The 24,164-nt window shown below is 43.7% G+C and overlaps 2 protein-coding genes across 4 annotated transcripts in view; one reads left to right on the forward strand and one right to left on the reverse strand.

Annotated features, from left to right (window-relative positions):
* The window catches only part of LOC142560696 (uncharacterized), a 259,423-nt gene that overhangs the window by 109,130 nt on the left and 126,129 nt on the right, over positions 1 to 24,164 (forward strand). The window contains exon 5 of one of the 3 annotated variants that reach the window (XM_075672955.1): positions 15,844 to 15,957. The exons of 1 other annotated variant lie outside the window; for it this stretch is intronic. In XM_075672955.1, the coding sequence (XP_075529070.1) occupies positions 15,844 to 15,925 (82 nt within the window). In that variant the 3' untranslated portion in view covers positions 15,926 to 15,957. Of the gene's footprint in view, positions 1 to 8,196; positions 8,301 to 15,843; positions 15,958 to 24,164 lie in introns of those variants that run through there. One more of the 3 variants, XM_075672956.1, reaches the window with a different exon arrangement.
* LOC142560693 (receptor-type tyrosine-protein phosphatase kappa-like) overlaps positions 1 to 24,164 on the reverse strand; it is a 135,259-nt gene that overhangs the window by 25,769 nt on the left and 85,326 nt on the right. The window contains exons 18-29 of the mRNA XM_075672951.1: positions 22,497 to 22,744; positions 20,351 to 20,423; positions 19,488 to 19,594; positions 15,908 to 16,112; positions 11,849 to 11,945; positions 10,687 to 10,936; positions 8,542 to 8,581; positions 8,307 to 8,412; positions 6,950 to 7,029; positions 3,771 to 3,946; positions 3,319 to 3,406; positions 569 to 645 (exon numbers count right to left, since the gene is read on the reverse strand). Of these exons, the coding sequence (XP_075529066.1) occupies positions 569 to 645; positions 3,319 to 3,406; positions 3,771 to 3,946; positions 6,950 to 7,029; positions 8,307 to 8,412; positions 8,542 to 8,581; positions 10,687 to 10,936; positions 11,849 to 11,945; positions 15,908 to 16,112; positions 19,488 to 19,594; positions 20,351 to 20,423; positions 22,497 to 22,744 (1,547 nt within the window). The remainder of the gene's footprint in view (positions 1 to 568; positions 646 to 3,318; positions 3,407 to 3,770; positions 3,947 to 6,949; positions 7,030 to 8,306; positions 8,413 to 8,541; positions 8,582 to 10,686; positions 10,937 to 11,848; positions 11,946 to 15,907; positions 16,113 to 19,487; positions 19,595 to 20,350; positions 20,424 to 22,496; positions 22,745 to 24,164) is intronic.

A 24,164-nucleotide genomic window follows, 5' to 3' on the forward strand; every position in this document is an offset into this window, starting at 1 on the left:
AGCCGGGCATTGAGCAGAATCAATTCTACCGAGTAATCACTGGGACCGCTATAGTGTCACGGTGCACCGACACGTAATCATGCGGCTATGTTGATACTTCGCGCCTTTTCATTATAACCCGTGAAAAATAGTTACGCGAGACATAGTGCATTAAAAACAGTTGAATCGGACGTTTTAAAACACAATTACTTTTCTATAATAAAGCTTGCCTCCTCAATTCAGTAATTAAAAAGTTTCTTACTTAATCTCATCCAATTATGGGCAGTTGAATTTATGAAAAAAAAAAGAAAATGTCCTGGTGCGGTGACTCACTGCTTACAGAATACCATTGGCTGCGTCCGGTTATATACGATATTTAATTTTCAAAAGCACGGCTGACGTTAGCTGGGACGCACTATATATAACGCTGGTCCATTTCATTAAATAGTTGAATAATAGAATGAAGAACTGTTCTTTTTCGCGCAGTACTGGAAAACTTGCTTATGGTTTTATTGATCGAATATCAGTTGTATAGATGTGATTGATCCTTGCCACATAGCACAACTCCAGTGAAAACGGGCATTCTTACCGGTACATAACTTGCGTTGATGTAATCCGTATTTTCAAAATCTGGCAATTGGGCCAGTTGCACTCTCGAGTGGTCATCTGGAACATCGGAGGAATGACATTACTCTTAACAATCTATTCTTTTAAAACCAACAAAGCAGTCAAACGTATCAATATTTGACAACAATTATCTATCGAAAGCACTTGAGTAATGATGCTCCAGACTACCTTGCATTTCACAGAGTTTCCGCCACTTATACGTGGGCAAAAGAAGCGACTGACAGGTTAGTCTTTATGGTGTCTGTAGGTCGACAAGATAAGCGTAACGCACTCGGCAGTCACGCATAAAATACATACTTTTTTGCTGAAAGCTCACTCGAATTCGACTCATCATTCGACTCACCAGAATACTAGTTAGTTGAGCTGATTTGGACTAAGATTCGTCTACATTCTACATAGCCGGGATCACTCGGACTCACACTCCTAAGACTTACATGAGTTCCATCCGACTTATATTCTCGGTGTGTCTCAGCGAGTCTCAGTGAGTGGGCTCGTGAGTGAGTTTGAGGACCTATGATTGCATCACGTGATGTGTAGCGACGCGTCTTCGCCCTTTCTGTCGCCTCGCCTGGCCCGTTTGCGTTACAAATCACGTGTACGTGAAGCTACTGATCAATCGCTGCTTGACGGGCAAGTTGACGAACTTGAGGTAGGAAGGAGAAGATGCCGCTCGCTTTGGCAAAAGCTTTGAATTTGATGTGGCAACGTATCACGGGGTTTAACAAAACTTGTTGCTGGGCTAGTTGGTTCGTGACTTAAAAACAAAAGTTACTGCACTAAGCAGACGAGGACCAAGCGAGAATAAAACGACATATGCAGTCGCCCTTACTTGGGTATAATGGGGCCACGTGGTATGCAGTAAGTAAATGGTTGTTGATTCCTTAGATAATCTGTCGGACACAGCTGACTTCTTTTTTTATATATTTCTCTCAGTTTCTTGCTTAGTTGTCAATGACGCACAAAATGGCTTAGACAAAGATACACGACCTACGGCAATAACTAGCTATGACTTGTCGAGGCATGACAAATTTTTGCGCGATCTACCATTTCTGAAGCTCTTATGTTATGCTCAAGGAAGCTCCGTGAACCAGTGCACACATCGTGTTATTACTCATGCTGCCTTTAAGGTGACCAGCGGGCGAGGTCCGGCCGCTGGTCACCTTAAAGCTCGTGGTCCTATTGTCCGACTGTGGAACTACTTGGAGAATTCTTGCGTGATTAGCAGCAATGTGCATGAGCTAATTACAAAGTACCTTTATAATGATTTATATTAAGGCAGATACTGCAATCAGCAATCTGAAGTCGAGCTTTGGTGGCGTTATGATCGTTTAGCAAAAACTATGTATGTCACCGCGTTATGGCGCATAATGGAGTTTTATATAAAACAAGAAACACACACACTCATGCGCCCTTAAGCCTCGCGTCGAATAATGCCGTACGAATATATCCACAAAGAAAAACGTATGTTCTCACATATCATGTAAAATTACTGGATATAGATCTTATTGGGTACAAGATTCTTTTTAATATAACGCCTTTGAGGATCCCGGTCCTGCGAGTCGCCGGATAACGCCCAGTCGTGGGCCAACGTAGCTTATGAAAAAAATTTGCTGCTCATAGCAATTCTTTACGTGAATGTTGACCGCTTCCCGTGAGCACCAGCTGCTGCGACAGATGTTGCTGTCGTTGCTGGACAAGTTGATTCGTACCGGTTATAGTGCACTACGACCAGAAGCGGTACAGGACGCCTTTTCGTGTCTCTTTGTTACTGCATATCGTTTCGCATGCTATTGTATAACATGACATGTTGCGACAGATCTGCGCCTTCTCTCACCTGGAGGATGTAAAAAACATGGCAAAAAGAAAGAGTATGTGCATAATGCAAGCCATCAACACAATTTGCTAACGCCGTCTGTGCGAGGTTGTATTCGCCAGCAGGTCGCCTTACCGGAACTTGCAACGTTTTCAGAAGGCACTGACGTCCGTTTGCACATTTCTGGTATTTGTTTCATTGTACGAGGGCGAAGCAGGAAGTCGTTGCTTCGATATTTTTTAGCCAAATTACGGCTGTAAATGCGAAGTCAACATATCCATTCCCAGCGGTGGACCTTTCTTGGACCTGCCCTGCCTTATCTGCCGGTAGCTCCGCGACACGGCGCTGCTGTCAGTTGTTAAAGATGGCGGTTGTGCTTCCCACGTATGCGGCGTACGAGCGACGAAGTGTGATTCGTTTTCTACGGAGCAAGGAACAAACGGCAATCAAAATACACAGGGAAATGCAGCCCACGTATGGGAAAATGTGTCTCGCTTCGAGAAGTGTCAAGTGGTGGCGGTGTGAGTTCCCAAGAGGCAGCGAAGACTTGCATGGCAATGTGCGTTCGGCGAGGCCGCATGCGTCGCTGACTGAAAGGGCATCTCAAATTTATGCTGCGATGGGACAAATGTCTGAACCGGTGCGGGGAATATGTGAAAAAACAGCGTAAGGTACGTAGAATAGTACGTGTTTCTGTATATACCTGCATGTGCCCTATTTTGGCTAATAAAGAAAAGGGCAACGACTTTCTGATTTACCCTCGTACCTATGGATCTTTTGTTCACCCACGTTGACTTTAACGAGAGACATTTTCGCCAATGGCCGCAGCACGTAGCGACAAAGCTCGTGGTCCTTCTGCGAAAGAATAATATAAATATTGAATATAATTCCTGCCTTACACGGGAGAATATTTCCGTAGCGATTCTTGGATTTGTTTTCAGCCTTTTTCGCGACATCCCACGGATGAAGTTGTCCCTTCGGCGTGGTCTGTAACAAAAAAATATGGCCAATTGTAAGACTATTTCGCATCAGACAAAGATATGTTGGCACAATGTGCCAAGAAATTCGGACTAATAAAATCAAAAGTGAGTCTCGTGCAGAAGTTTTAAAGGCAACACGCATATGTAGCATGACTGGGCGAGTTAAATTGGGTAAGCTCTAAAGCTATTTGAATGGCAGCAGTAACCTACGTACTTACCCAAAGCACTAACGTGCATCAGGGCACGTTTTTCATGTTTATTTACCTAGCACAAAGCGTAGTAAGAAAGCAAAATTTCAGAGGCTCTATCACAGTGCGCTGGAGCGCTAGCTCGCATGTCAGTAAGTAGAAAATGCACGGCAGCATTCTCACCATGTACTCTTCTTTGAGCACGCCATTTCCTTGACCTTGGATGACGTGCTCCTGGAGCCGCTTCACGGGAACCGGCTTGGACGGAAGCCCGCCGTTCGCCACGACTGTCATGTTGACCGAATCGCTGCTCTCCATGTTCAGCGTCATGCGCGACTCCGACATGCTGTTCTCGTCCACTGAAAGAGACGGGAATGCGTGAGTGTCCTACGCGCAAGCAACGCTTCAGAAACATCGATTGTTGTAACGTCCGAGCAGCGCTAGCTTCACTGTGTTGCCTGGTTCTTAACTCATGAGTGACACGAAGCGCTCAGGCGACGATGAAGAACCATGCGGCGCCATAGTTAGCCGACGTTTGAATTTGCTCTGCACAAGCAAACTGAAACTTTTCTTCTTCCCCTTGTGCAAGAGGGAAAATTCGAGGCTTCTTTTTTCGCTAACGCCCATATACCGTTATCCTTACGTTCGTTGCATTGTACTTGACTCTTTCTGTGCGTAGGTTGGTTTTTTGTTGTCATGCTATACGCTTTTCTTCCGGTCAGGATGATGCCATCCATGCTTTTCGTGCTTACTTCTGGAAACCATGAGGTGAAGTCATCGGAATTTGATACTCTAGTAATGTGTTCTTTGCAAAGCAGGGTAGATAAAAGGTAAAAGTAGGGTGATTTACTGCACGAAATGAAGAAACAAGAAGTATGGGAGAGGTATATCGAAATAAAGGAGTGCATCCTTTTCCGATTTGAATTAGAGAAATACAGGTGCACATAAAAAAACTACTGAATGCCAATAATAATATTTCGAATTAGCAACCTTAGCAGAACTTTAAAACGCGGGATGAGTGATCCTATATCTCAATACACAACAGGAAGGTGTGGTCTGCGCACACGTCACTGTAACGGTGCCAACACTGGAGTATCGACTTGCTGAAGCTTTTCGTAAATGGCGTTTTGAAAGAGTAGCCCTCGACGTTTTCACGGAATGCTCCATTTTCATTCGTGTTGCTAAGGGTTAATACGAAATTAAAGATTCGCTGGATTCCATGCATACGTTCGAATCGGTGCCAAGAGAAGCAGTTTTAATGTTTACGCAAATGGTAAAGCAAACGTTATGTAAGCCTAACGCTAACCACACTAATGATTGTGCGAAATCGAGCAAAAGGGATGTAATCTTTATTTTCCTGCAACGCTAAGGACGCAAATGCGATGCAATGCATACACCAACGTAACCCCGTTGCGCTAATGTAACATAGTGGCGCAAATGTCGACTTTTCCTACAGCATGTCATGGCTCATTGCGACTTGCGAATAATGCAACTGTGGGATGCGACGAAGGTGCGCTTCGTAACTAACGCATCACCGTGTCCCTGTTTAAGCAGTCGTAAGTCATTGAACCATCTACATGGTTTGTCGACTTCACTGATGCATATAATTCTCAGATTTCGAACATTCGCCTTACATCTGCATCAGTGAGTAACGTTTTCTTCTGCGTAATCGACGAGACTGACATAAACGTCCTAGGATGTTGCTTAGATTAAGACGCCCAGCGCCCGCCTAATGGTTCTAAGCCGGCTGGACTAAAGAGATACGTTTTAAGAAGCGAATATTCTTGGATCAGTGCCACGTAAGATGGTCGTGCGGAAAGCAGCGACGGAATCGCTACAATTTTTCAACTCAACACACTTCTGTAAACGCTTGATAGACTCAATGGGCACCTTCACATCTGCAAGTCCCTTGCAGCTTTCTTTCTACCTTCTTTCTCCCCTCTTTTCATACGAGTGGGCTCTTCCCCATTCTGGGTGCAAAACCAGACATGCGCATGCCTAAACTCATTGGGTTTCTCGTATCTCTCTCTCTTCCTATATATATATATATATCCTGCATTAAAGCGATCAAAGAAATATCACGCTAAACAGTGTCAATAAAAATTTACGAGAAGCGCCAATAATGTCGTGGAAGCGCATTACGACCAAATAATTGAACGTCGAAGTTGGTACGAGTCCCCTACCATGTCCATGTCCCACCAGGCGTTCTGTCTACTGAATTCTTTTACGTCTAGCTTTCAATATTCCCACTTTTCCCCCACACTTACTTGGTGACCCCAGTTCATTCATTGAACAAATATTCACTGATTTACCTCTTTTATATATTTCAAATCAGAATAATGCGCACAGACGAAGAAATAAATGTTTCAAAGAAACAAGACACATTACGGAAGCATTAAATAATTCACTCTCGTTTCTTTTCAACTTTTATATCGGTGGTTGGTGTCCGTCATAGCACCCTTGTGCTATGTATTTATTTATTTGTTTGTTTATTAAAGCAAAGCCTTCTTTAGACACTTGAACGGGTTCGACGAGGTGTCTGCGTGCTGCTGGATTGATTATATACATCCAGTTTTCCGTTAAGAGCCCGCTGTGCTGTATAGATACCTTTGAGTGGAAGTATTACGTTCTCGTCAGCCCTCTCTTAACGAAAATGCCTTTTCATGAAAATAATTACTCGGTTTCTTTAGTTTCCTTTGATTTGGTCTTTGGGTAGGTGTGTACTCTTTCTTGTCCAATACTCCATGATCGGTATGCTCCACTCTGACTCAAGAGATAAAGGTACTGAACTGTAGATAGATAAGTGCATAAACCTGTCATCACTAGTATGCCCTCGACAAGCAGCCTGCGCCTAACAACTGTGCATCCGGCTGGTTTGACGTTTGCATGTCGGCATACATCCCGAGTCGCGTAGTGCATGAGCATGATTGCATGAGATTAAAGTTGTGATTTTCGTGGTGGATAAACATAAACACTGCATAAGATTGTACGTTCCACATTGGATGGAAGTTAACACAGTTGTACGCATCGTGTTAGTTGTATAACATTTATTTACCCGCTTCACATCCTGTTTGCTCCACATAGATTTCTACGTGGGCGTTGAATCTGCATCTGTTCTACAATAAATATTTGTTTATTTATTTCATTTTTATTTTTTCGCCACCTCCTTACGCGCCTGTGACTCGAGTACCTTCACTGGCAAATAGATCATTGATTGATTGATTCATTCATTCATTAACACATTCGTTTGTTCTTTCATTCATTCATTCGGTCGTTCTCTCACTCATTCACTGATTTTTATTCCTGAGGTTCCACATTTGCAGAAAAACCTCACGTTAATTTAACGATTGAAGAAGACTTACACTTGGAAAGTCTGGAGAGGCGCTCCTTGATGCTGCGCTTAGTGGGGCTCTTGGAGCGGTAAGCAACAGCTTGGCGCTTCCTGCAGGAGAAGAACGTTTCAGGAATTTTCGGCTGGGAACAACCGACAACACACGAGGATACTTTTATGCGGGCGTGCGGTGCATCTTTCTTCAATATTAGCGGAGAAACAATTCTGTCACTTGAAATACAAGGAGATACGACTAGGTTCACATCAAAAAATAGGTATAAAAAAGTGATCACTAAACGCAGGAACGAAGGTAGGAGTAAGCTACAATTCTGTAGTTTGCCTGTGAGGTGAGACGCGCTCTGTCTCATCCCCTGTCATGTGATGCTATATTTAAACGCAGCCGCCATGCCCTAAACAATGTCATCGTTTTCTTAATTCATTCCGTCTAATGTTATGTATGAATGCCGGTGCTGCGGCCACAAAAGAAAAAGAAAAATATAGGCTATACCCCAGACCTGCCATCAGTGATCGAAGACACCGGAGTGATGGCTTTTTTTTTTTTTCGAGCTGCGGCTCATACAGAGAATGTGTTCCGCAATGACTCTTAAAGTATGTCTATTTGGTCGACTGAACTGGATATTCTCCGCCATAGATCGCGAGATGGAGTTTAGACTGAAACACTGAAATGACAGAGTTACAGCTGATGTTCGATAAGGGCTTTGATAAATCGATGTGCTTACACATTGCATGAGATTTTGGATTTCAATGTGGTGAGAACTGTGTTAATTATTAACCTTAATCCCGTTGAAGCTGTAGTCACCTTCATGCATTTGCCCCTCCATTATGCTGCTACTTAGACGTCAATGGTACTTGGTGAACACGGCACCCAGCCGTGAACCCCTTAACCATTAGTCATCGGCTGTACGACTGGTTTTCAGGAAATCAATCGAACAAGAGATATGTCGAACGACTGTGCTATATCTAAAATTTTCTGAAAAGATGTTTTGCCTTTCTTTTTCCGGGAAGCAACAAGTACGTGATTGTCTCCGGAACCCAAATGAGTTAGGAGGAAACAACAATCTCAGGTTCGATGCGATACCAATCGATAGTTTCAGGCATTCTTATTTTATTTTATTTGACCCCTTGTAGGAAGCAAACACAAGTGCTGGCAAAGCTGATGTACAGACAGTTTTGCTAGCTCTGTGTAGTTTGCGAACTGATGTCACTGTATTTTTTTCTAATCTGCTTTTCTTTTACATTTCTATCAATTTCTATAAGTTTATGTCAGAGAAGAGCAGTGGGTGCCGTCTACAAGCACTAACATCTATTGAAATGCTGCTTATAAAAAAGCTTTCTAGTGAAGAAGAGTTCTGTTGAAGAATGCTTACCGAATATAGTAGAAAGTCAATGCAATTGCTGCAATTACAAGGATGAGGAGCACAAGGATGGCTCCGATGACGACGCCAACACCAGCAGCACTGCTACCACCATTCACTGCGGCCAGCAATCACAATAAATGCGTTAATTTCGACAGCACTTCAGGTCCGTTCGTTTTTCTTTACGCACTGACGGCCCAAGTTGTCACATATTTGTTGCTTTGGTAACTACCAAAAAAGTGCTTACCAATGACGGGGGCTGTAAGACTGTAGCCGTATAGTACTTCCTGCAAAAAAAAATTGCCGCAAAAGTCTTCAAACACTAGATGCCATAAACCCAAGCGCTTGCATAAATAATTTATTGATCACTTGCTCTCCTAACGACAAACTAAGCACACAATTCGCATGTGGGTAAGAGTTATCTTTCTTGTTTCATACTGTGAAACCTTGTTATGAAAAAAAAATTATCTGAACAGCAAACGGAGTTCGTAGTACTTATACCTCCTAGGACTTTGACTAAGAAGGTAGGAAGGAGATTCAGCATGCAGTTGAAGTCGATCAAAATTAATCTAGAGCGAGTTGCGGGTGTGAAAGGGGCAGGGCCACCACACACGGCACCCTATCGTGTCACCCCTCGCCTGTGGAGAGTAGCAGGGCGTCGGAATGCTTTATGTTTTCACTCCACTGTCTTCGAGGTCAGCATACATTTTAAAGTGCGCTGTCTTGGAAATCGTCCCACGCAGAAGGCAAGGAAGATAGCCGATCCGGAAAAGTTAGTGTAACTCGCTAGGAAAGACGTGGTCTTCAAAATATATTCCGAATAAGCCTATTTCCTTCTAATCAATACTCACAGTCATTTCACACAGCTCGAACTTCTAAAGCTATATCTGTATTACGCCACTGAGCACCAGCGCCAGAAAGGAAGTTGTGTGGAGTGCCATTCAGGGAAACACATGAAAGTGCAGCATGTGCAGTTTTTCCCAGCACAGGTATGGTGGTTCGTATGCTGGCCTGTCCCTACGTACCTGACAAGTGTACTGTCATATTTTCAGCTAGCGCCCGCAGCTCTAGCAAAGAATCACGCACCAGAGTGTTCCTTTTAATGAAGAACTACATTGTACAAGGAGGAATTATGGAGTCTGAATGTTCGTAAACCAAATTCAATTAGCAAAATTTTCATTGCCTTCTCTAGGCCGTTCAACAAGACTGTTGAATCTTAACCTACGTACTGCTGAAAAGTTGCCACTGGCATTATGTCGCGTGTCTCATCGATGACATTAAATATTGCTTTTTTATTTTCTTTACCACCGTGGTACCAGTATGTTAAGTTAAACAACTTCAAGTGCGTATTAGCGCATCATAGTCTTAATGACAGGCCAGCAACAAGTCGATAGTGTTACAAAAAGAACGTGCACGCAAGATTGAGGACGATTATGGTGGGGGAGGAGTCAAGAACCAATGGCTGTTATTTTGTTAAATTTTAAGTGGGTGTTATAAAGATTTCGCATTTTGCCGTTTTCATAATTTGGTATTTTCTAAACGCGGCATCAGAATTACAGTCAATATTTTGCCGGTATACTCCGAGCGATTTGCTGATCAGACGTTAATGAAAAAAATGTGTGAAGCTGCAAAGGAAAGGAAAATTTACAACTATTCAATTCAGGGGACAGGTTGTGCGAACCTGCAGTGAGGAAACCTCACGTTACATTTTATGCAATTAGAGGTTGACAGTAGTATTTTTTTTAAGGTATGCTGCCTTGAACGCTGGCAAATAATGTGAGGATTAAATGTACCCAGATGGACGAGGTCTGACCCAGGACATGAATACAGCCCAAATTCAACGAAAGTGTTCTGGCACAATATATTATTACGATTTATGAATTTACCTGCGCATGCGAGAATAATATAATGAAACCATCCTTTGATCAGGGCAGGTCACAAAGACACGTATATACACAGCACATGTGGGAACACTTTCTTTCATTGGTCTTTTAACCCGACGAGCAGAACTTCCGAGATTTAATAGTGTTTCACAGGAAGAAGGGCGAGCTATACGGTTCATTGCTGCACGAAATAAAAGCCGGAATGTTGCACAGACTTCCGGCATGATCTAACTTAATAGTTCTAGGCGTGAACTTTAGATTTCGCCCCTGCATGAAGGGAACGCTGCCATTGGCGTGCCGGATATATAACTGTTCTAGTTATCTTGATTTTCCTTTCGAGCTGATGTGCCTGTTTATTTTCTCCCCAATGTTCGCTTGTTAAACTTACGTCGGTTTGCGCAATTTCACGTCCGAAAGGTGTAATTTATCTCTAATTGACGTAGTCCCTCGATTCGTGATGGCGCTTCCTCGCCAAGCTGCTTTGAAACCTAAATAGATCTCTAACTTACCCCAGAAAAGTTACTCTCGGCAAGCAGGCCAAAGCGATACGGCGTGGAATCAGTGAGCGGTGGATTTTCAAAGCCACCGGTGACACTTCCAGCGCCAACGACGAAGTCCACCGCTTCTTTCAATTGGTCGGGCGCCAGGTGGGCGGCCACGTAGTAGCCAAGGCTCATGTCTTGCGCGGTGCTGTAGTTGACCAGTTTCACGGGGCGAGGGATGGCTTCACCTTCGCGAAGTACGACTAGGTAGTAGCCCCTGCACCGTGAATGTAAGGAAGCATACGGAAATGCGATCAGGAAAGTTTCTTGAGGTAATGGAGACAACAGCAAAATCGCGATAAAAGAAACATCCTGATAATTTCAGCCAAGATATATCACGTTTACTTGCAGTAGCCGCGGAGATGCTCAGTAACACGAACTAGTCTTCGTTACGGGCCACTGGATTTCTCTCTCAAATTTGAGGTCACGTTATGCGCAATAAAACCGTATAAGGTAAATTTTTCAGGAATGATGTTTGTCTTAAATCTGTAGACAAACTATATATTTTTTTTTTCGGAGGGAAAATTGGGGCGGAACCTGAGCGCCTCGGAGAAAAGTGTTCCCGTTATGTCACAAACGTGAACAAAAGTGTAAAATAAAATATAGTTACAACCCAGACCGGCCTATCACGTTGTGTACTGCAGAAGACAGTGAGAATTCACATAACAAGAGCATTTTAGAAACGACTGCAAAAGAAAACTAAAGGAAAAGAACCGGAGAAATCTTTTTAGCGCCTTTCCAAGAGTCTAAACAGTACTAGGAGAAGTGCGCAAGCACGCTACAAGGTATTGGCGCTGCAGGGCAACGGTTATCATTGGACGGGCGTCTAATCCACCAAAGTTGCTTAGCTACTGCAAAATTTTATTTCGATTGCAATTATACGTACGTTGCGGTGCTGCTCATCATACCAGCTTTCTGAGACCGCCCTCAGCGCCACGTAAAGAAAAGAAACCATGCTATCACTTTCAATGCTTCCCTTTCCGGCGAAACTGCCAATTGCTTTAGGACACTGACATTCACTGAGAAACTTGTTATGGTGGGACCTATCTCTGAAGAGGGAGCGTTTAGTATAGGTATACGTATACGCTGTTTCTTTGTATTCAGAACATTCTGATTCTACCAGACATACGTGATGGGTCCCTTCATGAAGTGCACCGGGTAGAGCACGATGCTAACTGTGTTGTTGACGATTGCACCAACCCTGGGCTCAACCTGAACTTCAGGCGCTGCAAAAACAAAGAAAAAGAAACAAAAGAAAGAACTTTATTGCATTTGTTGATCAATAGTTTATTCTATGGCGTCGTCTTCAAGTTCTATAGGCAATGTTTATGTTTGAAATTGAGATCTGAGACGTCAGTTTACCGCATGTGAGCAAAGTGACCTGTAATTTTCTTATGTGGCATCAAACATCTGTACAACATGATGCAGTTCATGCAGAAGGTTCCGTCTTGTACACTTTATTTATCAAAATTTTATCAAGCAGTCGAGAAATCACGGTTGTGGGCAGCGGACACAAACTGTGATTTTGAGGAACCTTAAAGAGAAGTGCTGTCTGACTTCGTCCATCATAAGTGCAGCTCGTTATTTAGAGTTCGTAATTCTATACATTGTCTATAGACAAGAATGATACTATATTGCGTTTTATACTCTTGTCCTCTGGCTATATTAGCTATATATGCTGTCTAAACTGTTTTTCCCACAGCTAACCTCTCCTACAACAAAACACAAAAGCACAAGAATTTATGCAGGTGCCACATATTGTGGGAATCGATGAAATGCGAAGCATTTTTGTAGGTAATTCACTGTACAGCGTTGTTTGGACTTCTGCAAGGCGTTACCAGACGTACAAACATTATTACACAGTTTGAGTTTAGCGTGTTTAGCGTAGTCGCGGGCTCAGCGGAATAGCGGCGCCAAAATGCACATCCGTGGAATGCTAAACGACGCATACCGTCTAGCGTACGCCCGCTATTTCTCAGAGTTAACGTTACCCTCTTTACCTGATTTACGTATAGGCTACGTAAAACATGGCCGCGGTCCCGGCCGCACGCTTCGAACGGAATTTGATGCTGTTTTCGTAGAATTCACTTCGTTCGTAGGAAATGACTGTGCAAACGGCTTTCCCTTAGTGTGAGGACACTTCGACGAGATAGTATTACGGATAACCTTTAAGAGTTTTCGAGGTCGCTTCTCATTTCGAACGTTTCCGAGCCTAACGAGAGAAATGGATGGATGAACGGACGGACGGACGGACGGACGGACGGACGGACGGACGGATGGATGGATGGATGGATGGATGGATGGATGGATGGATGGATGGATGGATGGATGGATGGATGGATGGATGGATGGAACGTATGTGCGTCCGCTTTGAAACAGGGACGGTGGGTTGCACCACCAGGCTCTTGTTATTTTCCCTAATTTCCTACCCGTATTTAAAAATAAAAAAAATAAACGCAAGAAAGATATAAACAGAAGACACAGCATAAAGAATTCTTAGAGACTATTGGGAACTGTTTTTTGTACGCCTCCATCGTTTGTGATCCACATACTTTTCGGCCACCGAATTTCCACTCGCTTCTTACTAGTCGAATGTCGCCTCTTTCACTGGAATCTCGTCTCTTACACTGGCATCTCGGAGAAACCTCCTCCGAGATGCGAGTGCGACCTTTCGATGAAGTCAGGAGACAGGCGGGACGGCAGCATATGGCCTCTGAGATCGAAAGATTTCGGAGGTTACGATAGACAGCTTGTACTGCTTGTACTGTTTTGCCGCAGTCTGGCGGACATGGAAAGGGCAAACGCAATGCGCCCCCGGCTTCCATTGGGCTGCCTCTGGCACCTTCGGGACGCACACATAGGTAGAATCACTTAGCTGCGCTATGAATGCGAAATTCAAAGCGCGGTAGAATAGCGTTCGGCATGTGAACTACGCTGTCCCGCTACACTAGAACCCCCTTCCTGCAGAGTTTGTGTGCGGAGCAGTAACGCTATCTCTCTTAACCCCGACATTATGATAACCTTAATCTAAACATGTCTATTGTCTAAAGCGAGCAGTTGTGTGCGTGACGCGAGCATGGGTCGGTCAACAGAAGCACAAAACGACGATGTTAGTGTGAATAAAACGGTTTTGGCACGATCACCGATTTATTGCACTTCGGCGGAGTAAAGTTTCAACTGGTTCTGTTGCCACCTGGGCCATTTGTGAAGTGGAGGGGGGGGGGGGGGGGAATGGGGACGGGCATAATTTCGCATTTGTATGCGACATGTAGCAATGAGACGTGAAGCACGTAGAGGGCAGCGGTAAGTGATAATTATTCGTCTGTACCATCAAGGCGTCTCCGGAGCGCCTGCACTTGCCCTGGCTTTCTTTTAAAGGAAACGTTGGCTACGCTACCTGACGCCCGTGCCGGTCATCTTAAAGTGCTAGTTGGCTTTGGCAGGGAATAAATTGTTGCACGTCCATGGGTATAGAGACCGGTTTTCGTTCGGTAGGACCCTATAGTTCGATCCCTCTATCTGGCTCGTACTTAAAAAAAATATCAAACAAAGCGCCACAGGATGTTGCCGCGAAGTGTCTTGCATGACGCAACAAATGCTTCTCGTTACAATGCAGTTCCATTATTCTACGCTCTTTATAAACTTACAAACAGTTTTCTTGCGGTGTCTGCATACATTCTGTTGAGAAAACGTGCAAGACTACACGTTGTCGGGTCGCCATACAGTACACGCAAGCCTCAAAAAAAAAAAGGAAACAGGTCTTTTGACTTTCTAGAGGCTGTCTCTGTGAATATTTGCAAGAAACCCAGTAGTGTGCCTGCTCTATTATACTTTGTGAAACGTCAAAGCCAGTATCGGAATTTATGAAGTCCTCTACGCGGCTTGCATGTATAGTGATGTTGCTTTCTTCAATGTGTTACAGCTTCTACCCACCACGATGCCTCATTGGTTACGGCGTAGCGCTGGCGAGCGCGATGTAGCGGGTGCGATCCCACGCCGCGGCCGCTGCGTTTTGATGGAGGAGAAATGAGGGAAGTGAAACGCCCACTACCGCTCTTTTACCGCGTGCTCACATTCGACAAGGTGTCAGCAAAGACTGACGTCACAGAGAAAGAGCTCCGATTGTCTCCGCAAAGCACGCTGTCATGTATTCCTCTAGAAATGTACGCTGCTACCGAGGCTCCAGACTACGCAAGGTTTGCCTTAGACAATTATGCCGAACGAGTAGAAAAGGTCTGCCGCTTCGTCCTCGTAAAGCAAGAGGCCGGCGTGAAGCGTAGGATTGAGGAAAAAGTAGCAAAAAGTAGTGCGCGTTGCCATTGCAAATGAATAGCTGAACAATTGCTAAGCGGCTGCAAACAAGCTGCACGGTGGGTATTCTGTGCAAGTTACAGTCGCCACTTTCACCTAATCTCAGTTTCACCGTGGTGGAAAAGGCTAAGATGCACGTATAGAGCAAGCCATTCTTTCTTTTTTTACATTTTAAGACAGGTAGCACACGAGAAACATCAGTTCACACAATATGGTTAAACTGAGTTGACCTATCAACATAAAAAAAGCTGGACATGATCAATAAACAAGAACAGCGTTTCGTGAGAACACCAACTAATTTTAAAGCTTTCATGAATGCTATTTACAACGCATTAGATCACCATTAGTTTTTGTTTTTTACTTTTTATAAATGCAACCTTTTTGACGTAGTAGGTGGATGGGTGGATGTCTGATTTTCCCTTTATTCAATGCAACCTTTAAACGCTGTTGACAATATCCTAAATGGGTTATATGAGATTATGAGACACAAATTACACTTGCTCGCAAATAAAAAAAAAGATGCAACAAGGTGCACTCGTGAACAAAAATACAAGGAGCAGTGGCCTGGTAAAGAAAAAAAAATCCTCGAAGCCTTAACATTCAACGTGAAAGGGAGGACCACTATTGAAGTTTCCCATTCTCAGCGTTGCAGTGAATTTGCCAGTTGCAGGCTGCAGGGAAACACAATCTTGTTCAAAGAACTCCTAGTTCACATTATTTTGATCGGAAATATACCTGTTCCTTAACAGTCTTGCCTACTGAAATCTAGCGATTTTCCTTCTTCGTTCTTTTTTTCTTCGCATGCTCTACTAGGAGACGACTACAAGTGCCCACTCTAGCGCCGAAACCTTGGGAAACCGTTCGCGGTCGTACTCACTCGAAGCTTTTGTGCTGAAGTTGTCGCAAATTGCATTTCCGAATCCAGCACTGGTTCTCGCCTGAACACAGACCAGGTACGTGGACCCCGGGAACAGACCTCGCAGGTAAAACCCGGGTGACTCCGAGCTGTTCAGCAAGACGGACTTGGGGAACCACGATTTGGCCAGCATAGTATTGAATGTGTGCGATAGAGATGAGTTCAACTGTAAAGGGGAAAAAAAAATTTCTGAGTACCGTCGCAAATTCCATACGTTTCAGCCGCTTCTCTATTGCAGCTGAGAATAAGCCTAGCACTGCGGGAGCACTTTGCAAAGAAAAAAAAAACCTGCAGTGTCAAAGAATGTTTAGTAGCCTAAACCTATAGATTATTATTTTGTAATTGTCCATTCAAACGTTGTTTTAGAGCGAAGCTGTATATGAATACGACATGGGATTCTTTGCGTCCGTCGACAGGAAACAATCATCAATACTGCATGTCCCCGTAAGCAAGCTAAAAATTAAAAATTGAATTCTGGGATTTTACGTGCCATAACCACTTTCTGATTATGAGGCACGCCATAGTAGGGGGACTCCGGAAATCTTGACTACCTGGGGTTCTTTAACGTGCACCTAAACCTAATTGCACGGGTGTTCCTCGCATTTCGCCCCCATCGAAATGCGGCCGCCGGGACCGGGATTTGATCCTGCGACCTCGTGCTTAGCAACCCATCACCATAGCCACTAGGCAACCACGGCAGGTAAGCAAAAAATGCAATGGCTCATAGGCCCGTAAGGCAGAGGCTACAAGCACACGACAAAGTGATGGGAACAGTGCTTACATTCTATCTAATCACGCATACAACGTACAGAACAGCATACGTTTCAATATACAACAAACTAAACACAAGCATCCGACCCACATAATTGATATGTGGTCGATATGTGGTTGATATGTGATGATATGCGATATGAGATAAGGCCCTCGTGATGGCAATGAGAAGTATGTAGCCCTCCCCGCTCACATTTCCTGATAAAGATTACTGTTACGCAAGCTGCCGCGGTGACGCCAGCTTGAGACGTGCAGTGTGACGTGCCTATCCTTTGGTGTATAAGATTACCAGCCTAGCAACCGATTGCAGTCTTGTTGCAGCACCGCTATTGGCGGCTGCTTTGTCTCAAAATGGCGATTACTCCCATTCCTACCATTACTCTAAAATAGCACTACTACCGTTACTCTAAAGCCATCAAGCATCGCACACCACCCTCAGCAGCTGTAGTGGTGGTTTGCAGCAGCTTCACTGGACATGCACTTGCACAGAACCGGGGTGGCGAGTTTTTTTTTTTCTTAAAAGTAGCCAATGCGCCAGCCATGAACTCCGTTGTTATTCGAAATATAACTCAGTTTGCATTTTGGTATAGCTTGTGAGTAGTGTGGAGCATGAAGATAAACATTGCATTGCATTACGACTTGTAGGTTGATAACCAAATAAATAAAGTAGAACTGGACATATCGCATTTAGATAGAGGGCATTTAATTAACCATATAACACATGTTATATGTCGTACGTTGGAACTTGAACGTTTTCTTGTGTTCTTTTGTGTGGGTGTGTGTGTGTTTGTAAGAACGTGTTATTTATTCATAACACATGACTGCTTTGCGCAGCGAAACTTCTACGCTATACTAAGAGCATTTTTCGAAGTCCCAGAGAAACGAATTGAGCTGCGCAGTCTGGTATAGTCTTCAATGCGAGCCGGAGCTTTTAAGAAGCATGCCATAAATGATATGCGGACCACAAAAATATCAGAAACACTTGCGCATATTGTAGTAATAAAGAAACATTCCTCAACTTCGCTTAGGGTTCTAAATCAGGTTCACTGCTTAGTGTACAGTTTCGCCTTATATTCTCATATTATAGAAAAATGTTCGCAGCCTGGCTTCGTAGCTTCAAAACGTCTTCATATAACGCTGCACCACTGCTCCTACTGAAAAGGAAGACCAGTATATGAAATTATTTGCGCGTTCGGCTTCCTGAGCACTCACTTCAGCGGGAGCGAATCTTTCATGAACTACCAATAAAAAAAGAATGATGAAGTACGGACACTCGGTGAAAACTGGTCGCAGTAAGAGGCAAACGTCACGCTACATTATTGATGCAAGCCGGCAGCTGACGTGAGCACCGCAAAAAAAAAAAAGGAATGTGAAATGAAGTTAACAGACACCGTTTCTTTTACAGCAAAGCTGTATATGTCTAGGATCCCGGGATTCTTTGGCCTTAGCCGACAGAAAACTATCATCATCACAGGCTCATGGGCCCGTAAGGCAGAGGATACAAGCACTCGGCAAAGTGAAGCGAACAGTGGTTAAATTCTTTGGAATCACGCATACAGCAAACAGAACAGCATGTCGAAAACTGTCATCATCAATGACTGATACCCCCGTAAGCAATGGTTCATAACCCGTAAGCAAGGAAAAAAATCTTAGGACTCATAACCCAGTAAGCCAGAATCTACAAGCACTCAGCAAAGTGCAGGGAACCGTGCATACATTCTTTGGAATTATGCACACAACATACCGAACGCCATACGTTTTAATAAACAACAATCCCAAAACAAGCATCCAAACAGCATTATTGATGATAAGGTGCTCGTGATAGCAATGCAAAGCACGTAGTGCTCCCCGCTTACGTTTCCCGGTAAAGATTACTGTTGCGCCAGCTGCCTCGGCGAAGGCAGCTTGTGACGTAGGGAGTGAGGTCAGTAGCCTTTTGTTTATAAAGTAACCAGCCTACCAACTGATTTTGAGGTTGTTGCAGCACTGCCAAGGGCGGCAGCCGGCTGTGAGAATTACGATTACTTCAATTCCTGGAATTACTCCACTGTTGTACTACAACCATAACTCTAAAGCCATAAAGTATTGCATACTGCCCTCAGTACTTGTAGTGGTGGTTTTCGACAGCTTCGCTGCGGATCCGCTTTCGCAGGGCCCGAATGGCGGGCTTTCGTTTTGTTTGTGTGTGTGTGTGTGTGTGTGTGTGTGTGTGTGTGTGTGTGTGTGTGTGTGTGTGTGTGTGTGTGTGTGTGTGTGTGTGTGTGTGTGTGTGTGTGTGTGTGTGTGTGTGTGTGTGTGTGTGTGTGTGTGTGTGTGTGTGTGTGTGTGTGTGTGTGTGTGTGTGTGTGTGTGCGTGCGCGCGCACGGGCGCGCGCGCGTGTCATAGGCAACGAAGCAGGGCCGTCATTGACAGCTTGCTTTTTGTAGCTATGGAGGCCACAACGCATGCAGAATGAACAACGTTGCTTGGGAGTGTGATATTCCATTTTTTTCTTTTCTGTAATACAAGACGGAAGCCATCATTTCGGGCCAGTAGGCCTAATTATCTCAAAGAAGGCATTCTGTTCTAAGTCATAGAACTTCTAAAGAGTTTTCATTATTGGCCATTTCTGCACTTGAGCATGTAGTGTAGCATACTCATCTATGATATCAAGGATTAGTATTACACCGCTTCGTCAACAACACTTTCAGGATGAAGATGGTTTAATTAGAAGGCTTAGAAAAAGCGAGGTCAATCTTATATTGCTACAAATAGTTAAAGCTGCGTCACCTTGTAACCTCTAAGGACGCCGTTCTTGCGGACAGGGGGATCCCATTGGATCTTGAGACTGTCCTCAGTCTGTTCCGATGACCGAATGCTAGCCGGAGCCTCTGGTGCTGTGAATAAATAACAATCGCCTTATAACTGATCTCAAGAATCAACTTGAAAACCATATTGCCTACAACCGCGATGTAACGTGCGGTAACATTTTCGTCGCCTTTCAAGTTACACCCAAGTGGCATATTACGATCATGCATTTATCGAAAACACAGGTTATACCTTATGAACATCTTAAGGCAAAGCATTAAATACTTTACTGTAAAAAAAGAGTGCCTATTTTACTGCTTTCGCAGTTGCTTCTGCCCATCGTGACACAATCGATGCCAAATGGGAAGTTTCCATGTTGCAAAAAAAGGAAAACTACTATGTGTGTACGTTTTCACGTATACATAAAGAAACGTGTCAATTTGTTTTCGCATTTTCTTTCGGGGACGCAAGTAGCTATATTCACACTTCACTCTGAGAAGTGAACGACCTTTATTTTAGCAGGTGTCCATAGGATTTCATCCGCTTTGTTTATATGTAGGTCCGCAACTATGGATTACCAACTATCAGAAGATTTGCATTTCCTAACCACCGCGTTTGTACGCGCTCGTTGTGAGCTTTGCGTCGTGTAGTGCGGTCTTGGCTGAGTAATTCAGTAATCCACTTTGCAGCGTTTCTTATCGGTAGTGCGTGCAGCATTCGCAAAAGGAAAGAACAAAAATGGCTAGAAATAATTAGGTCACTCTTGTACACTATTTGTACATCAAGATATTGGCTGTACATGGGCATATATTTTCTAGACGGCAATGAACTGTCATGTGGCCTACCCATTTCTCTTGTCTCTACTTCCACTTCTTCGGAGTATGGTGAATACTCCGTACCAATGTTCTTGGCGCGTATCTGAAAACACGAGCGTTTGGAAAGTCGTTAGTAAACTAAGAACTGTAGAAAATATATGTACATGTTGAAGTGACTGACAGTTTCACTCATGACTGCAACTCAGATCTTTTTTTTTCATAGTAGCGCAGTTTATTTGTTCTGTTCGCTAAAACTTACATGTTTGATTCATGTTCGAGATTTGAACCGCCTAATAATTAATGCAATGAAAGGGGCTAGGTTGTGCACGTTCATGTTTACGTGGCGTTCAGTTTTACGCGGGCAGAAAAAAAAATAAGAAAGAAGGGAACACGGATGCACGGACGGACATGCTTCGTCCGTCTGCATCCTTGTTCCCCCCCCCCCTTCTCTGTTATTTATTTTTGCCAACGGTGAAACTCAGGGTAGCGTAATCATGAGCAGTAACCATCTAATTCTGTGCTATATGACGAGCCTATTTCTGACACTCTTCTTGTCCAATGCAGATGAACTAGTTGCAGCATTTCTGCTTGACCACCTCATATCTGAACTTCTAGCTACTTCCGTCTACCGAAGGAAAGGAAACATAAACAAACTAGTTCCATCAATCCCTGCCTTCTTTTTGAAATTCTTGATTGAGTTGTGTACCTGAATGATTGTGTATCTGAATAAGTGCGGCTGAGTGATTGAATCGTCAACAAGACGATGCAAAAATGCCTTCCGGTTTCCTTCCGAGTGCATAGTACAGTCATTCTGCGGCGATCTGATGCTGATCCAAACCTTGTTAAAGCGGCGTTCACGTTGTAGAAACCTTACTTCAGGACTATCGCGAATCCACAGAAAAGCTTTTACTTTCTGCCCTAATGATTTTGACAATCAGTAATTAACGTTTATCCGCCTTCCTACGTCGCCAATTCATATCCAGGAAGCACCACCACCTTTGCCATTAGACGGAAGAACTCTATCCGCATAGGTCCAAATCCCGTAAAGCTCATGATCTCTGTTTTATTCGTCATACGAGCAGCTCTCTAGGCAAGAAGCTGCAGCGGTAGACGCTTAACGCAAGAAGTAACAAATTTGGTAGCCTGCACAACAACCAAAACAACATAGCTGCGTTATTGGAACATGCAGCACTGAAGCGTCAACTGATTCTCCTTTACATAGGTATGTAGAGCTCTAACATTGTTCGATTAACACGGCCGCCACTGGTAACTTCAGAAATAAATTCAGCATCGATACCCACAAAGATGTAATTACTTTATTGAACATGCCGTGATGATGACATAAAACAAAATTAATAGAACAATAATGATATCATAAGAAGCCAACAAACACTGACACCAAGGGCAACATAAGGGACATTACTTGTGCTTAATAAATGAAATAAGGAAACCATAAATTAATGGAAATTAAAGTTGATGAAAAAACAACTTGCCGCAGGTGGGAACCGAGCCCACAACCTTCGCAGTTGCCACTTGCGGCAAGTTGTTTTTTCATCCACTTTAATTCCCATTAATTTATCGTTTCTTTATTTCATTTATTAAGCGCAAGTAATTTCCCCTATGTTGTCCTTGGCGCCAGTGTTTGTTGGCTTCTTATGATATGACTAATAAAAATCGGGCCCATTACTCACTCAATTACGTCTTACTCACAATAATGAGTAAGACGAGCTGAGCACACTAGAAGAGATCTTTTTTTTTTTGTATTCATCATGTAGCATTGATTACTCTGTCTAGATTGTCCTGGAGACCTAAATTGCAACATAAAATTGTTTTCAGCCGCAGTGTTTAGTCCCATCCTTCGTTCCATTTCTTTCTCATTTTTGATGACCATTACCATTTTAGAATGCCTTGGGATTTCTCCAAGTACAGCGAACGTAATATAACTGATTATGTTTCCATAACAGAGGCATCCGCGAGAGTTAAGGCAACGAGTGTACATTTCATGACTGAAAAAAATGGCATTGCTTCTAATGTTTTACGTTCACGACAACGTTGATTATTCGGAAAGGAATGTTAAAATAAATATCCTTGTTAGACACTATTGTACTGTGCCTGACGTGGATTATCATGTCGCACTAACTTTTTTTCATCATAGAGAAGTGGTACCCCGTCTTACCGAGAAGTGGTACACCACGTCCGGCGCTAGCGCCCGGACGGTGAAGCAGTGTCGCGGTTCCCGATTTCTCGTGAAGCACTGCGTGTGGGCGATGACCGTCTCCGTAATATCGTGTCGGTTCCTGACGTTCCAGTACTTGAGCTGGTAGTTCTCCAAAGTGCCGGCAGGGGGATAGGGAGCCTTCCACATGAGCGATACGCTGTCTTGAGACGGCTGGTCATACTCGAGTGTTTCGGGAGCTGGAGGAGCTGGATGGGAGAGAAAGGGAATTCACTGCACTGGGGAGACTGTGACTTTCCTTGTATCTGAAAGCGCGGGCTCGTCCAACTTTCGGGGGCAAAAGAAAACGGAGTGCATCAATGACCCATGTTGTTTCCACAAGAAAAGTGACTAGATTGATTTTCAGTTAATTCCATCTCGTTTCAAAAAAAGAAAGAAGGTTGGTAATCCTTAACCTTAGGTTAGCGGGAAGATTGTCATTGCGAATTGTTGCCTCGACGAATCTTGAGCCATTTCCTCGTGAGTACGTGTCATATGTGAGAAACGGGAAGAACACACAAAGCAACAACAACAGTAACAAGATTCTTCTACGCCGCTGACCACCGGCAAATTCTATTGAGACCGCAGTTAAGTGCACGAAACGGTATTTGTATTCTGCGTCCGCCAATCCATTCCACTAAGGCGCATCCAGGTCAACGGCACAGCAAACCACCGAACGCCAATTACTGTTCGAAATTTCGCCAGAATTTTTGCCCGCAAATGACAAGATCTCCATGCCACATGGAGGACGGATCCGGCACCCATTTCCGCGGCGGCCGCACAATGACCCAGCCAATCAGCGCCATAGGAATGCTCGTCATGGCTACGTTCTGACGTCACCAGCAGCCCCGCCGCCGCTGATTCCTCGGTGTCAACATCGTTGCGAGGCTTTTATTCCGGTTCACATCGCAGCTGCAGCTGACAGCGCTTCAGAATGAAACGCTGATGTTCACAAGCAGCAGTATTCTGCTACCGTTGATGTCTCTACTTTCTCTTCGCAACGATTTATACAAGGAAGAAAATACGCTTGCGTTTGAACTAACTACGGATAAGAAATACACCCCGCTGCCGAAACATCAAACAGGTTGTTGGACGTTGTTCTATACTGAGTAATTGAAATAGTGAATATGTGGTGGTTTTACACAACTACTAGATGCTTAGTACAGGTACCATAATGCAACCTCAGCAGGACGAAGCAGAACATAAACAATTATAGGCATGATCCACTGTCATTCTCTGAAACAAATATTTTGAAATCGCAAGATTCCTGCACAAGTTAAATGTTGAGTACCTTGAACATGAGATTTTCGCCAAAAGAGTAAGGTTCTATAAAACCTATATGTGCTCTGAATCTAACCTACTTGGACATGCGGAGTCTGAAGGTGCTAAAGTCTGTCCATGTAATTAGTATTCCACAATTCATATTCATATACCTTACAAAAAGGATAAATTCACGTCTTATTTATCTAAAGAAAACTGCCATTTAATACCACATATTTATTATCATTGTCTAAATATTGCTTCACATACGCATTCTTAATCTTTGTGTCACTTATTATTAACATACAGCCCCTCACATACATATCCCCTAAAAAGTGTCTTCTTGGCCATTCTTCTATGGTGTGTGGA

This window comes from Dermacentor variabilis, chromosome 10 (assembly GCF_050947875.1).
Source record: "Dermacentor variabilis isolate Ectoservices chromosome 10, ASM5094787v1, whole genome shotgun sequence".
Classification (NCBI taxonomy): Eukaryota; Metazoa; Arthropoda; class Arachnida; order Ixodida; family Ixodidae; genus Dermacentor; species Dermacentor variabilis.